General features: G+C 31.6%; 1 protein-coding gene across 1 annotated transcript; it reads right to left on the bottom strand.

Annotated features, from left to right (window-relative positions):
- Positions 1-550: 550 nt before the first annotated feature.
- On the bottom strand, positions 551-7,011 carry LOC112513361. Its single transcript, XM_025119598.1, has 4 exons — positions 5,894-7,011; positions 2,640-2,847; positions 2,425-2,554; positions 551-988 (listed from the first exon to the last, which is right to left on the bottom strand). The coding sequence occupies exons 1-4, from the start codon at positions 6,850-6,852 to the stop codon at positions 717-719; spliced, it is 1,569 nt and encodes a 522-aa protein (XP_024975366.1). The 5' UTR covers positions 6,853-7,011; the 3' UTR covers positions 551-716.
- Positions 7,012-17,445: the final 10,434 nt, after the last annotated feature.

The following is a 17,445-nucleotide window of genomic DNA, read 5'->3' as shown; positions in this document are numbered from 1 at the left end:
TTGAGTTACACACTAACTAGCCCGAAAACTCATGGTTACAAAAAAGAAAATCTCCTTGTGGTGCTTTAGAGGGGTACCCGGGTGCTGTAAGTAAGTTTGGTCGATTTGTATTAAAAAAGGGAGTCACTATAATTAATGTTGAAATCTCTAAAATAAAGTAGTTGCAGTTGGAGGTATGAAAATGATCCGATAGAGGAGGTATCCAGTATCTTACTCCTTTTATAAGGTAGCATTTACTCCCCTCCCCACCCAAAGTGAGATCGAACAATCCACTCCCTTAGGAGCCCAACGTCCTTGTTGGCACACGAGTCTACTTGACTCTAAATACAACTTGTAACTCCCCAAGCCCAAAGCAACAGATGGACCTAATAACTTCGAACTCAACTTAAAACCATGGTGAAAGTTATTGGTAGCCCATAACTTTAAGCTTATATGGAGCTTACAAATCCAATTTTCTATCCATTTTGACCGGTCGTTACAAAATATAACCCATGTCAGAGCATGAAAATATTCAAGAAACCTCGATATTTTCGTTTAACATTCAAAAATTCAAGAAACAAAATCACAATACGTAGAATAAACTACACAGATGCGTAAAGATTTACACGGGCAAGACACTCTCTTTCTTTCTCTCTTCCCATAAAACAATCACAAAGCAAACAAAAAACCAGTGTATATAGATATAGATATAAATATATGTAGAATTATCTGTATTTCTATCTATCTAAAGTTTGCATTTTCCATACCCCTTTCGATGAATTAGAATTCGTTATCTTGACAAGTTTTTGTTTCGGTTGTCGATGTCTCCTAACGAACTGTTGTTGAGCAGATACATCTACCTTTGTTACATCAACTTTGACGATGTGATGATCAGAAGTACCTTTAGACGATAACACCATATATGAACCCGGAACGAACTTGTAGGGAGAATCCGGCGACACGAGTATGTAATCTACCCTTGTACCGTACTTGCACGTACCTTGCACATCTGCGTTTAATTTTTAAAAACCGTTATCTTCAAGATTCAAGAAGGAAACCAAACGAAACAAGCCTAGTATATTCCACCTGAAAGTGGGGGTTTGGGGGTGAGATGTATGTATACCTCACCTGTAACATCCTAAGCCAACCATACCAGATATTGTTCGCTTTGTGCAAACTCGGACTCACGGTTTTAAAATGCGTTTGGGAGAGGAGGTATCCAGTCCCTTATAAGGCAATCTTAGTTTCCCACTCGCTAGCACATAGTCGATTCCGACTCTGATACCCATTTGTAACATCTCAGGCCAACCGTACCAGAATTGTCCGTTTTGTTCAAACTCGGACTCACGGTTTTAAAATACGTCTGATAGAGGATATGTACAGTCCTTTATAAGGAAACTTTAGTTTCCCTCTCCAACCGATGTAGGATCTTACATGACCTCTGTTGTGTTTGGGACGCAAACGTGTTAGGTACGCAGATGTGACTAGACAGGAGGGAACGGGACAGGATTGGAGGGGCAAAAGTGAGATAGGCGGATAAAATAATTGTGCAAGGTTTTAGGGTTTTAATTTTAACATGGGTATGTAGTAATTTTCCAATTTTGTATTGTTTCCCAGATTTTTGTTCCACGTATTTTGGTGGGACAAAAAAATGCTTTTCATCCCACACGATCGTGGTTGTCCTAGTCTAAGTGGACGTTTACTAAATTCTTATCGAGTAAGTGCTTACGGTAAAGGTTACCACCCTCATTTACGTTATCAGGTGACATTCTCGGCCATTAAAATGGGTTGTTGGTAAGTGCTTTTCGTCCTTCCTACTCTTATCAGATAAGATTCTCGGTACTTGTTATGCACACTTGATAAAGTAAGCGCTTACCAAGTAAGTATTTGGTAAACGGCCCTAAATGTCGCGACAAACGTTCGACAACCGATTTTTATTCTATCTCGTCTCATTTTCCCTTTTTTTGCTCCACCTATTTCGGTGGGATAAAAAAAATCTCAGTCATATCCTGTCCCGGTCTGAATGTCGCACCAAATTTATGAACAAGTTTTTGTTCTGTCATATCTCATCCTGTCCCTGATTTTTGTTCCACATATTTTGGTGGGACGAAAAAAGTTATTTCGACTCCTGTACCGGTCTAAATGTGACAACAAGTTCTTGTTTGTCCTGTCTCATGTTGTCGCTAAGTTTTGTTCCTACAAGTTTTTGTTTAGGCATGTCCTGTCCTGTCCTGTCCTGTCCTGTCTCATCTTGTGCCATGTACCAAAGTGGTCGTTTCTCTAAAAAACCCCGGTTTTTCATAAATGTGCGGAAAAAAATAGAAAGTTTCCCCAAACACCCAAAAGTGCTTATTACCGTGTCACACTGGAATAAGTCAATAAGTTGTTTTTATAAGCAATCCCAAACACCCCCTAAGAAAGAAACCGAAAGCGTAAGGTTCATACTCTGGCCTTTCGCGATAATGACGACGGATTCACATTCGCCTGCAAAATCCTTGGCATCAGTGTACTGCTTGTTCTTCAAGTACTTCATCACTTCAACTTTTGGTGTGGGTTTTCCCATTTCTTCATAGTACTGAAAAGAACACGTTACGATTGTTGGCATCCCATGTGTTTTCGTGATGTCGGGTACAATGATTGGGTTATTATTTTTACCGTACCTTAACGATGTCTGTCCATCTTTCTGGTGAGTAGTCTGTTTCATCAAGAGAGTTGATGCCGCCAGCTAAGATGTGTGGTCCATCGTTAGCTTCGATTATCGCATTTATCTGCTTCATGCGCCATTTCTCGTCAAGATGATCGAGAAGGGTACAGTGGAAATCAACTTCTCCCGTTTCAGGAACATCAATTGTCGCCTTTAAAACGTTCCTGCATCCGGTTGAACAACCCGTTGAAATTTATGTTTCTAAGTCTTTTCTTTATGTCGGCTCAACACCGAAGAAAAACTAATGGCTTTTGACTCACTCGGGTCGTTTTAGAACATGTTCGGAAAACTAGCTCATAAGTTAGCCGGTGACTCGTAAGCTAGTTGATAAACTAGTATATTTGGTAAAAATTGGTTGATAAGTTAGTTGTAGGCTGATAAGCTAGTCATATTTGGTAAAAATTGGCTGATAAGTAGTTGTAGGCTGATAAGCTAGCTGATAAACTAGTATATTTGGTAAAAACCGACTGATAAGCTAGTTGTAGGTTGATAAACTAGTCATATATAGTAAAATCTACTCCCTTTGTCCTAAAATAAGTGTCGGTTTTCAAAAGTAAGTACTTATTTTACAATTCTACCCCTAATTATGCAATGGATATATTTATTGCTACCTCTATTATTAAGGGTACAATTGTCATTTAATTAATTGAAAATTGTAAGAATTACACATTTTTAGAACTATGTCATTTTCATTGTAGACATTTATTTGGGAGGAAATGGAGTAGCTTATAAGCTAGATAACAATGTAAAAAAAAAAAAAGAACATGTTGAAAAATTAATTAGAAAAATATAAATGTATAATTAGAAAATATCTCTGGAGCTTATTGAAACAATACTTGAAGTGACTTCATAAAGTTAGCTTATAGCTAACCAAACAAGGTTTTTTCAATAATCTTAAAAAAATAAACTAGCTTATGGTCATCAAACATAACCTTAAGTCTCTAATAAAATCTCTTTGATTTTCACCTCATTCTTCCATTCATTACGAAGAAAAAAAGGCTAATTTGCAAGTATATAAAAGAAAACCGATACGATAAATAACATTGGGATCAATCGTACAGTTAGCCAACGGTCACCATCTAAAGTATTCTCGATCCATTTCTTAGACCATTAACTATATCAATCACGGTAGACCCAAATCAATATCATTACAAAAACGGGTAAACACCATGTTTATTTACTTAACCGTTCAAGAAACGTGAACGCCGACCACAAAACGAGCCCGAAAAATTGCATCCCCACCAACCAAATAAAGTAAACCATGGACCACCAGAAACAGTCTTAAATCCCCAAATTTAATGGCATGTATACATAAATGGAAAATGACATAACTTAGTGTGCAAAAATTCTAAATAAAGTTAGGGTTTCAGTAGCAACCAAGAGGTCAAATTTTGCATTCACATGCTCAAAAAAAGGGGGAATTGATCAAAATATCTGATTCTGGTCAATTGCTTCAAAAAAAAAAACAAAGTTGGTTAAGAAAATCAGCTATTTTGATCAATTTCTCTTAAAAAAGAGATAAATTGCATGAAAATATAAGATACTCTATTTTTATTCATATTTTAAGTAACGTACTTTTTAAAAAATAAGATTTTTATTTTATAAAAAAAACCTAAATAATCTTTAATTAAAATATTTTAGTAGTAGCTGAACACTTTGTTTAGGATACAGCTGTTTTCAAACATGATACCAAACAGCACTAATATTCAAACTTGTTATCTGGGTTCCATGAATTATTATTATTGAGTAGAAAAATTGAAAAAAAGAAGTTAGGTGATGACAGAAAGATTGGTATCTAGTTTTGCTAGGATCAAGAAAACCACCCCCACCCCCCTGCTAAGGACCCTCCAATCTCATCTCATGTTCTCACTTTATTTTTTAATTACATAAGTTTTTAATTAGACCTTATCTTTTAACAGAAATAAGTTCCATGATTTTTATTGGACCTATTTTTGGTTTACATCAGTTTTTGATTTGAGGTTGTTTAATAGTTGTTGAATGGTTTGATGCAGAATGATTAACTGGTCAGAATAATTAAAAGACTCTCATGATATAGTGTAAAAAATATATATAATTGTTCGATAATTGTTTACAATGGAATTAGGGTGCTGAATGGTTAAGGGAGACTCATGATACAAAATAATTCAAAGAGTTTTAGAACCATTAAGAGACAAATTTTTTTTTATCAAACAAAATTTACCTCTTCATAGAACTATTAAGAAGTAAACAAATAGACTTTTAAACACTCATTTTTATGGGTCCCATCTCAATTTTGAATAAATGCTATATGTATTCACTGTCTATCCTTAATTCAAAACAGTCTCTGGCCCTAGTTCAGATAAGTATGTTCCCTTAAAAACTCAAAAATGCATCAAAGAGTTAGATTCTTGAATTCGGTTTTTTAAGATCATTTAAGTAAATAGCTCATTTTCGTTGATCAGTGTTAAACATCGAAGATTCTGTAACGATACATTTATGGCTTTTCACAATTAATAGGCTTATGTACTATATGACCTTCCTCTTAAGGAATTCCATTACCCTTTGCCTCTTTGAAAGAGAAGACTCATTACTGCCATTAAATGGGAGATAAAGAGAGAATGCCATAATTGAGCCCAAAACTTATCTTTGTCTTTTTAATTTTAAAAAAACAACCAATTAAATAGCTAAATTAAACAGCTAAACAGATAAAATAGCAATCCATTTTCATAAATTTTCTTATTATAATATTGTACTTTTAGTTTTCTTTATTATAAGAATTTACTTTTTAATTATTCTTTATTAGGACGTTCAAGAAGACCTATGAGGGTCTTGGTGGGTCCTATGCACCCGCTCAGTATACTTCTGCAAGTAGATTTTTTTATGGTATAAAAGATGAACTTGTTAAATTTTGAGGGGTGCTCCGAGATATTAAAAAATATGATAGAAATCAACAACAAAAACCCGAAAAAAGTTCCTCCAAATCAACATAAAAAACGCTTAAAAATCCCTCGAAAAAGTCAAAACGGTGGAATTCAGTTAAAAACACATCGAACAACTTTGAGKGTCATTGATACACCTTACAGGTGCACTTACTCGACAAAAATCCTAGACCCGCCACTGTAGGCACTATGGTTTAAAAAATTTACCTGTTAATCGATGGATAACCTTTTGAAAGTACAACACCCAGATTAAAAAAAATAATTCGAAAGTACATTAGAATAAATCTCGTACCTGAAATCGGAATCGTCGAAGATCTTCTGAACCTTTGACCGTTTAATCGGCCATCTGGACAACACCGCGTTACCGTATTCCGGTGCCCAACTCTCAGCAAACACATAATTCATCCCTAAAGCAGCAGCCAAATCAGACAATGGCTTCATGTCTTTCTCTTCTTCAGCTTTAACATCTTGTAATGCCAAGATATCTGCATTCAATTCTCTTAATACCTCAACAACGGTCTTTGTAGACCTATAATCCCCCCTTTGACCACCGTTGACTTCTTTCGAACTAAAGCTGTTTTGTGTTCTTAATACCCCTTTTCCTTTCAAAATCCTACTTATACTCTTCGAACCACCCGTTTTCGAACCCGGGTCGCCCTCGTTTTCGCCTATAACGAAACTCAATTGGCCGCTTCGCTTTAACGAGATCTCGTTATCGGGCAAGTTGATCGAGACTCGTAGCTTTGACCTTGCGAATTTTTGCTGTTTCGTTAGGGTTTCTGAGCTGCTGCTACTACTACTTATGGAGCTTGAATGTAATGGTGATTGTTTTAGAATGCTTTTGGGACGATCAACCATGGATTTTGATCTTGAGTTAGTTGTAGGGTAAGAAACTGAGCAATTGGAAGGTACCTTAATGGTGTAGTCTTGTTCTTCATTTCCGCCATGGTCAAAGCTTGAAGCTTTTTCAGTCAACGATTCTGGAACAGCTGGTGCCATGGAGAATAAAGCAGCATTAAAAGTTGCGATTCGAATTGGGTTTTCGGATTTAGGAATACCCAAATGATTATTTGGATAAATAGTGGCTGCTGATCCACCATTTGACCCATTAGGGTTTGATGATGAATCTTGACCTTTGGAGTTTGATTTCCCAAATCTTTTTATGACCACTTTAGGTTTTGCACGGCGGCGCACCGGCCACCGGAGCTTGGAGCAGAGTCGCCGGAGGTTTTTGTTGAAGATGCTAAGCATGTTTTGGAGGATATGTTGGATTGAAACTGAAATCTTGGAGGAATTGAAAGAGATGATTCTTGATGGTATGAATTGTTTTTTAAGTGGGGATTTTAGTATAGTTTCATGTTTGTTTGTTTGTTAAGTCATAAAGAGAGGTGAAAGATGGTTTTAAATAAAGGGAGGTTTTTCTAGGAAACAAAGATGGGTGACATTTGGCAATTATTTAGAGGCTCCATCAAAACCTTTTTGTTCTTATTTTTTGCTACTTCATCCCAAATTAATCGTCTACATTTTTATTTTAATTTGACATAAATTACATGAAAGAGTAATATACTTTAATTTGATTCTTATTTTTCTTAACGTACTCTCAAAACTTTTATTTAGGTATCTAAGATGTAAAGTTTTAAACGTTTAAATAACCGGTTGAAGTATAAATCGGTTATCATGCTGACGTGACGAGTGTTGAGATGAAATTGAGTTGAATAGCAATAGTACGTAACCARTTAAACGGATACTTAAATGTTTAAAATTTTACATCTTAGGTACCAAAATGAAAGTTTTCAAAATATGAATCATGTTAAAGTACGTTACATTTTCATGYAATTTGGCCATTAAATATCTACCATTCTATTTGAATTTGCTACAAAATAAGTGTCTGTTTTTTCATTCTAACCTTAATCATGCGATGCAGAAAGTTTATCTTTCTATTATAAAGGGTAAATAATTATTTAAAAAACGTTATTATTACACATTCCTAAAACTAAGTCATTTTCATTGTGGATGTTTATTTTGGGGCACAAGGAGTGTATTTTTTTCTTCCCAAAATCGATATAAGAAAATGTATCTGCGTACAAAGGAGGTGTTTGGTTCAGATAATGGAATCTGTCGGAATTGGGATGGGTTGAATGAATAGGAATGAAGAAGTCGATATGGGATTTTATCAAGTTTGAGTATGTGTTTGATTGGTTGGAATTTGAACAGAATATGTTAAAAGTAACTGGAATATGTGTCTTTAGTTTGTTGAATATAACTTCTCGRAATTGTAATAAAATAATAATAAATGACTAAAATACCCTTTTACGACGTTTTTATAGTTTTATTGCAAAAATTAGAAAGTATTATATAATGCTAAATTTACCAGTAATATTAATCGAAGGTGATGATGGCAACCATGACGTTGACAGTGGCAATAGGTATACAACGTTGTTTCGGGGTTGCACTTTATTCAACATCCATGGCTCTTGGTAACGATGGTATTCGATGTTTCAGTAGGATTAAAYAAATGAAACCTGACTATCTTACTACATATATTTAAACTTTGTAAATTTAATGTTATGACGTATGAAGATGATGAGAATTGAATAAATATAAGATCATAATATAACGAAATTGGTTCCAATTCATATTTAATGTAAGCATTTTCTTATCAAAWTCGTATAGGAAACGTTCAACTTTTTTTTTTTTCAGTACATATTTTTATTCGTAACCAATAAATTTTGTAACTGCTGGTGACCTGTAAACTAAGTTTTCAAATTATATTGTAGTTCTTGATTACATAAAAATTTTCACATCAAAATAATTGATAACATGTATGTTTAAAAAATGAAAATTTTTTTGTCATACTAATTGAAAATGAATCTATCATATATATTAAATAGTGGGAGGTCTAAATAAAAAGACTAAATATTATGAGAAAAATTACACATTTTGGGTAACATACTTTTAAAACTTTCATTTGGTACTTAAGATGTAAAGTTTTGAACATTTAAGTATTTGGGTAACCGGTTGAAGCATTAACCAGTTACCATGCTGATGTGGCGAGTGATATGGTATCCGGTTAACGGTTCAGCAAATAATACTAAGTTGGATACCACATCATTCATCACATCAGCATGATAATCGGTTAATACTTCAACCGGTTACTCGAGTGCTTAAATATTTAAAGTTTTACATTTTAGGTACCAAAATAAAAGTTTTGAAAATACGTTACGTAAAATATGAATCAAATTAAAATACGTTGATTTTTTATATAACTTAACTTAAAATAAAAATGAATGCAAATATTATTATAATTGTGTACTTATATCTAACAACATGGAAAAAAAGTGATTATATTTAATATTTATTATATTGGGGAAAWGGTKGTTGGATGAGATTCTTCTTGTTGTCCTGTGTTGGATTGAGAGAGAGAAAGGGAAGATGCCAACTGCTCCCTCAGGAAGAAGAAGAAAGARGCCTAGAAATATGTATATGATTATAATATTTTATACTTAATTATATATAGAAAGAGGGAGGGGGTGATTTATTATGCAATTTTTTATATTTGTATAATCAATATAATTCAATCTTAATCGTCCATTTAATTTGATGAATATGTAATTTTATAAAAGTTTTGATTGTTTCTTAATATAAAATATTGATCATAATTAATGAGTAATAGTCATCTTTCATGAATATTCAAATCATATTAAATGAATCCAAATTATTTCCATAAATATTTCAATTGATTGGGTTATATTAGTTGTACAAATATGATGGATTGCATTTGAAACGTTCTATTTCTCTCTCTCTCTCTCTCTCTATATATATATATAGAAAAAAAAAACTAATATTTTAATTTATAAAAATATTGAACATAAATTATTGAAAAATGGGAAATTCAACAACTACGTATTATATTCAAATTTAAAATTAAATGCTTCATTTTCAACTTTAAAAAATTGATTAGATTTATAATACAAATAATCACACATTACGTCACATATTTTCCCATGATTTTAAGTTTGGTGATGAATTTGATAAGAATTTTGTTAAAAAAATTCAACGTTTTTTCTTTAAATTGTTTGAAATGAAATATATATATATATATGTTTTTATTTATATTTATTATTATATGACTGATAAATGAGGAGGTGGTATGAAAYATGAGTGGAAAGAGGTGTGAATAGCATCTTCATGTCAATTTACAATCCCAACATTGTATTATGTGTGTGTATATATATATGTATATTATAAAATAATTAATAAAAAAATTTAAAAACCATCTTTTTTATATATGAAGTATTGTTTATTGATTTATATTACTTAAAATTCAAGATTACAAGTAAAATTATGTATAAATACAACTTATTAAGTTTCATATTTGAATTCGTGTAACTAACTGTAGATAAATATAATCAAATACATGATAAAATTCTCATTTTAAATATATCTAAGATATATTTAGAAATAATTATTGAGTTTTAACATAAATTTAGTTATTATCTTTATAAAAATTATATTCTTAAACCAAAAATAAATTAATTCGTCATTAAACCTAAATTAAATTATAATAAAAAATTGAATTAAAAAATTTACACAATAAGAGAACAAGATAGAAAAACACGACCTCCTTGAGCAACTGTGTTATACAGAAAAGTATTAGGAGATTACCAAAAAAATCGACTGATAGAAAGTAAAAGCAGTCGAGGTGAATTTAGAAACTGATTTAATCCACATTGTTGATTATTTATATGTATGGTTGAGATCGACTTGTAGAGTTTATAATAATTATATGGTTTATATTTAATACACTCTCTYTGTGCGTATATAAACAAACAACTATGTAATTAAGTTGAAATTGATGGCACAAAAGGATTTTATGTTGACACACATATTGAATTTAAATCATATTTATATAATATGATATTTATTAGTTGTCTTTCTTTTGTATTAAATGTTAAATTTTGATTTAGGATTTTTTTTTTTACGGTCATTGAATGGTCTGGTGCATAATGATTAAGAGATCAGAATGATTAAAAGGTCTTATAATATAGTGTAAAATGAAATCTAATTGTTTGGTAATTATTCAGAATGAAATTAGGGTACCGACTTGTTAAGGGATGTCCAAGATACAAATTCATTCAAAAAGTTTAAAACTATTAAGAAACATACTTTTTTTAACAAACAATATATATCTTTTAACGATTTAGAAGATATCTGTTAATAAAACTATTAAGAGGTAAACAAAGAAACCTGATTGTTATATATTCCACCATGGGYAAGTTATAATTCATTTGATATCATTYTATTATTTTCTAATAATTAAATGAAGCCAACTAATAAAGTAGGTAATAGTTGGGAATCAAAGATAAAAAATATTGTTGACTATAATCTATAAAGTTTTAGTATAAATTAATTATTGTAATTAAAAAAACAAAAAATAAAAACTAAAGCATAGAAATTTCTAAAAGTTATCACTGGTTTTATTACAATTTAAAGGTAAGTAGACTTGTTACAAGTGCTTTAAATTTTAATGATATAAAATTAATAATAAAATTTGCAATATATATATAATCCATATTTTAGAATTTAAAAAATTATTGGTTTTTGGAGGTTGAAATTAGTAGTTGGGCACAAGGTATTGGAATATTAAACCGGACGAATCTGAGATTGACGAAAGTAAGTTTAACTGGTCTATGCTGATAATTGTGTTTCCAACAACTTGAAATGGTTTTTTTCCTATCAAATTATGTTAACTCTCTATATATACATACATATATATATATATATATATATATGTGTGTGTGTATACATATATACTATATATATAGGGTTGGATTCACGTGAGATCAGTATGTTTTCGTGAGACCATTTTTTTACACTTGAAACTTCAAAGCGAAACGTTGTGAAGGTAAAAAAAGTCGAATCTTTTTAGCAAAAACATTATGAAAATTACTTTCACAGCGTTTTACTGTAAAGTTTCAAATATAAAAAAATGGTCTTATGAAAATAACGTAATAGATGAAATTTAATTTCTAAATGAATTAAATATCTCCTTAAAGACAATGATGAAGAACAAAAAAACGAGTCTTGCATGGGAAGCCACGTCACCTAAAATACGGCGTAAGCCTCTCCAATGCATTATCCACCACCACCATTTTTATTGATATTTTTCGTTTCTTAATTTCTTGTAATTATTATTCAACGTATRTTGACTTTTTACGGTCAAACTGGTTTATTTTTTAATTTTGATTCATCAAGTGTATATGGTTTAATGGGTATGCATAGGAAGTATCGATAATCTTACACAGTAAGATGAACAATGATCGAGAGACTTGTGGACCGTTTATCAAACTTTTAGTTGGAAAAGTTATTACTTTCGCTTACCTTATCGGGTAACATTCTCGATCATGATAACGAATTGTGGTAAACGTCTTTTACTTAGTAAGTTCTTATCGGGTAAGAGTTTTTCTCTCTCACTTACTGGGTAAAATTCTACGTTCGTGCTATGCCTCTTACCCATTAAGATTCTATGTCATTGTCATACTCAATAATAAGGTAAGTGACGCCCAACACAAACGCTTATTCAACCTGTAAGAGTTTGATAAACGGACCCTTACCCGGTGATAGACATTTACCAACAGTCTATTTTGATGGTCTTGAATGTTACCTGATAAGATAAATGAGAGTAATGACTTTTATCATCAAATTCTTACCTGGTAAATATTTGGTAATAAGACGTTCTCAATAAATGTCAATATCAAATTAGAACAGATTAGAACATGAAATGTATTATGTAACAGATATAGTTTCAACGTCTTTGAAGGAAGTTATTCACAAAATCTATCTAGACATAATCAGTCACACATTAATAAAATCAGATTTTACAAAATAACTCAGATAAATTATAAAAAATCAAATCTTGAGTGCTCGCTCACAGACCGATCTAGTCTCTCCGATTAATCGTTTTCTTAAGTATAAATAGAAGAATTTGTCCAATTTTTATTTCATCAAAAAAATTGCTTTCATACTCACCACTCTCTTCTAATATTGAATTGGTTAATATATGAGAGAGCCCAAAACTTTACATATTTGTTACTTTTAGCCCTTGGAACGGTGATTTGTTTTCATAGAGGCATAATCAAATGACAACTACAAAAAGATCAAGAACCAATCATCATGTATTATTTCACAATGTGAAACAAAAAAAAATACACATTAAAGATAATCGTTTGTTTTTTTATACTCTTTTTCTACAAGATGTCAGTTCTAATACGTCTATAAAGATTCGATACTAACAAGAGAAAATTGGGAAAAAAAAAAGGAGAAAAAAATGTGTAAAACACCTAGTAGAGCAGTCTGTTTTACTTTGTAAAGCAACATCGTAATTTCACATGTATTATTTCACAATGTGAAATAACACATGAAAATCAATTCTTAACATTTTTTTTGAAGTATAATATATATATATATATATATATATACATATATATATATATATGTGTGTGTATATTTGATTAACCTGGATATCCAACCCGCTATGCGAGCCGACTAATCTCAGGTTGACCACCTGCTTTGCAGTTAGCCCGGAGTCACCGCATTTGAACCTCCGTGACCAGAAAGGGATTTTTATTCCTTCTTGGATTTGAACCTGAGACCTCCTAGTACTTTTAATATTTGGAGCCAAACTGAAACCAATCAGGCACCACCCTTGTGGTTAAGTATATAATATTTATACACGGCAAAAACAACAAATAAACTCACACATCATTCTCATCTTTTGTAAGGTTTAAAACTCTGACCTCCTCATATGCCAAAGACTACGATACCGCTAAACCAATAATCTTTTGGTCAATTTCTAACATTTTTATGATTCTTATCTGATTAATCCCCTTTTTCATAAACCTTGTAGGCTAAGCAGACCGAAAAAGATGTGGATATAAAGTTAAAGAAAATAANAAACGAACACGAACACATCTCATTTCTAAACGAACGAACACGAACACAAAGATTTTCGTTCGTTTACCGTTCGTGTTCGTTCGTTTGTTCGGTTAAGTTAAACGAACGAACATGAACAAGCCTCCGTTCGTGTTCGTTCGGTTCGTTTACAGCCCTAGCTATGCGAGCCGACTAATCCCAGGTTGACCGCCTGTTTTGCAGTTAGCCCGGAATCACCGGATTTGAACCTCCATGGCCAGAAGGGGATTTTTATTCCTCCTTGGATTTGAACATGGGACCTCCTAGTACTTTTAACCCTTGTGGTTAAGTATATAATATTTATACACGGCAAAAGCAACAAATAAACTCACACATCATTCTCATATTTTGTGAGGTTTAAAACTCTGACCTCCTCAGATGCCAAAGACTACGATACCGTTAAGCCAAGAATCTTTTGATCAATTTCTAATATTTTTATGATTCTTATCTGATTAATCCCGTTTTTCATAAACCTTGTAGGCTAAGCAGACCGAAAAAGATGTGGATATAAAGTTAAAGAAAATAAAAAAAAGGTAATCATGAAAAATAGAAAAAGTCAAACTATGAATTGTTTGTTTATAGAAAGGGTACCTTTTTTTGTTGTGTAAAGCTATAATACATCCAACAAGCAAAACACATCAAAAAAGGAAAYGCCTTTTTCCATCCTTTTATTTTCAAAAAATAATTTTGAAAATGATTTTATTTATTATTTTTTAATCAATTTAAAAGCATATAATTGCTATTAAAATATATCAATTCAAATATGTAATGTGAGAAATATAAACTTTCAGATTAAATTTTAGRATAAATTARRTTGAATAGCAAATAATACTAAGTTTGATACCAAATYATTCKTCACATCAACATGATAACCGGTTAMCCGAGTATTTAAATGTTTAAAACTTTACATGTTATGTATCAWAATRAAAATTTTATGTTACTCAAAAAATRTAAATCAARTTAAAGTACGTTASTTTTTCATGCAATTTGCCCTAAATTTTAAAAAGAGTTTTAATATACGTAGATTTGTAAATGAGAAATGGTCAAAGTCTGTCGAAATTAAATTCTAACATGCTTCCTTAAATGAAGGTTAGACATACATAAATATCGACCATTTCATAATGTATTCATTTATTAAATCCATTTAATATCAGTTTTGGTTTTCAATTCAGATGACGACTATATGAAAAAAATCAGTTGTTTTATATCAAATGATCGAACTGAAAAATGGGTTCATTGGARTCGTAGTATACTTCTTTTTATATCAGACGGGGAATTCAGGGGRAAAAACAAATAATTGAAGGCACAATATATCTATTTTATACCAAGAGGATGGAATTAAAAAAAATGGTGGCTTGATGTGGAAATACCAAATCTAATGATTTTAGAATTAAGTCGTTGATTTATTGATTAAGGGGTCATTTACYCAAATGCTTATCCGGTAGGCGCTTAYTAATAGGAGTCAACACTATAATTTATTTAGATGCGTAAGATTTTAGTACATCAAATCATATYGAATGCAACARTTTACTAGGTAAGCRCTTACSTGGGTAAGAGTCGTYATCCTCACTTACMGGGTAAGACTCTYYATCCTTCTCATTGCTCTTACCCGGTAAGATTCTTGACMTTTCTCATGTTCATCCGATGAGGAAATTTATGCGTTAAGCACTTACYAAGTAAGTGTTTAGTAAACGRCCYTTAAGGTGTAAACATATTTAGTTATCTGAGCATATAATCTGTTCACACAACTAAACCTTAAACAATAAGCACATTATCTCTTTTTTTTACATTAATATCATCAAGTATATGCRTTATTGGACGGTAACAAGTTGGTTCAAATCGATATACTTCGACAAATGACTAGGGGTTCAAGTCTTGCAGCTGCAAATGCAATGGATGAGTTACAGTTCCTTTCACATTAAGTTTTTATTATTATTGAGATTTGGTTCTTAAACCATCCACCTAACGGACCGTTACACACATGATTTGCTTATTACATAATACTGTAGATGGAACTGATATAAATTGTTTAACAAATCACCAGTTAAAAAAACCAAAATCAGATAAATATGTGCTATAAATAAATAAATAAAGCTACTATGGTATTCTTTTTKAAGTATATAATATAATTATATACGACAAATACAACAAATAAACTCACATACCTTCCTCAYTCATGGTGAGGTTTGAACTCCTGACCTCCTAARAAACAAGAGACTCGRATACCGCTAAGACAAAGACCCTTTGGTAAACTATTATGATATTGGTTTGTGGATTATTCACAATTAGCTTAAAGTGGTATATTTAAATAGAAAATTATTTTATAATTTAAAAAGTAAGATATTTGAAATAATTAAAATAAATAAAAAAAAAGAAGAAACAAGAGTCAAGATTCTAYGCACAGAAAGAAAGAATAATATGGTGTATCATGTGTCATTATCAACTCTATTATTGTTCCCACCTTCATCCCTCTCCTTTTAATCATTATTTGCTTTCTTAAAAATCATCTAAATAATAAAATATTTTTTATGAATATTTAGCATTATTGTATTTTTTTTAAGAGTTATATGAGATTCAGCCTTGCRTCGTTCAAATTCGTCCTTGTTGAGGTAGATGAATAATAGGATGGTTTTCTAAAATCAATTGCTTGGATTCTTACTTGGATCGTGTATATCACTTTTTCGAAACAATATGGTGGTTTTCTGAAGCCACAATTGCTTGGATTCTTACTTGGGTCGTGTATATCACTTTCTGAATCAGATATTTCGACATATAGCTTTGGGTTGCACGGAATTYTGAATATGTGGTAATCCAAGAAGGAACAATCTAATTTCTTAGGCACGGAAAAGATATCATGTTACCGTAGGTTTTTAATATTCCAATTCTTAGATTCGAGCCAAAAATGAAGGTTATGAGAATAAATTAGATAAAACCAAAGACATTTATCGAAGGTTATGAGAAGGTTAACATCAGTTACAGATCCAAAACCTCCGTTAGGAACTAACCATCTGGCAAGAACCAAACGAGTCAGTTCCAACAAGCTGCCTCTGGGACCTCGTCAGGGACGAGACCCCCTTGACCCCCGTCTTTTGGTCGTACATGGATCAATCTASTCTTATACAAGTATGCGCTCCGCATGTAAGAACCCAAATCCTCTAATGCACTAGAAATCACAGCTTAAGTCAACAARTGARCGGAAACAATAACTATGAAACTAGTAGGTTAAGCAKAAATGATTAAAGACACATAAATCTTTGAAGAATCAATCAAGTCGATTGTGTTTGATAACTATTTGTATCTRGGCTCTTGGTTTCAGTCAGCTTTCTAGACTAAGTCATCTTGAYTAGAGCAAGAGACTTTTTACTTACACTTTAAAATAAACATTTTAACACCGCACCTCTTAACTTGCATAAAAAACTAAGTAAAGATCTTAGTTAKCTCTCGTATATTCATCTATTACACCAAATGAAACMAAYGACACYAAAAGCACGAAYAGTCCTTSCTCCATCTGCCCTYATTAAGCGTTCTCRTTTCTCCAAAAATCGTCCRTCACGTCTCCGTTTGTCCTTGTGATARAACTCGCACWCGGGCTCCAGCTATCCTAARGGAAATTAATAAATAAAAAACTTTTATTTGATTTATATGCGATAATAAACTTTGATTTGCTATGACAGATAAACTTAATTATTATTACCTACATAACGTATCACAATTGATTTTAGTATAATTTACTTGTACRGTTTATATATAAGTTGTGTTAATGTGCATAAAATTTATGTTTGCTGGATTTAATCAAATAACAATAAAACTACAKCTAAATATTATTTATTATAAGTTAATACAAAATAATTTATTAATTAGATAATTATTATA

This window comes from Cynara cardunculus (genome assembly GCF_001531365.2).
Source record: "Cynara cardunculus var. scolymus isolate 2C chromosome LG 5, CcrdV1, whole genome shotgun sequence".
Classification (NCBI taxonomy): Eukaryota; Viridiplantae; Streptophyta; class Magnoliopsida; order Asterales; family Asteraceae; genus Cynara; species Cynara cardunculus.
Note: the sequence above shows the minus strand (reverse complement) of the source record. Positions and strands in the feature narration are given on the sequence as shown.

Coding starts and splice junctions, on each gene's coding strand:
- LOC112513361 (XM_025119598.1), bottom strand. CDS start 6,852: ATGCTTAGCATCTTCAACAAAAACCTCCGGCGACTCTGCTCCAAGCTC. Junction 2,848..5,893: donor TTCGACGATTCCGATTTCAG/GTACGAGATTTA, acceptor AACCGGATGCAG/GAACGTTTTAAAGGCGACAA. Junction 2,555..2,639: donor GATGGACAGACATCGTTAAG/GTACGGTAAAAA, acceptor TGTTCTTTTCAG/TACTATGAAGAAATGGGAAA.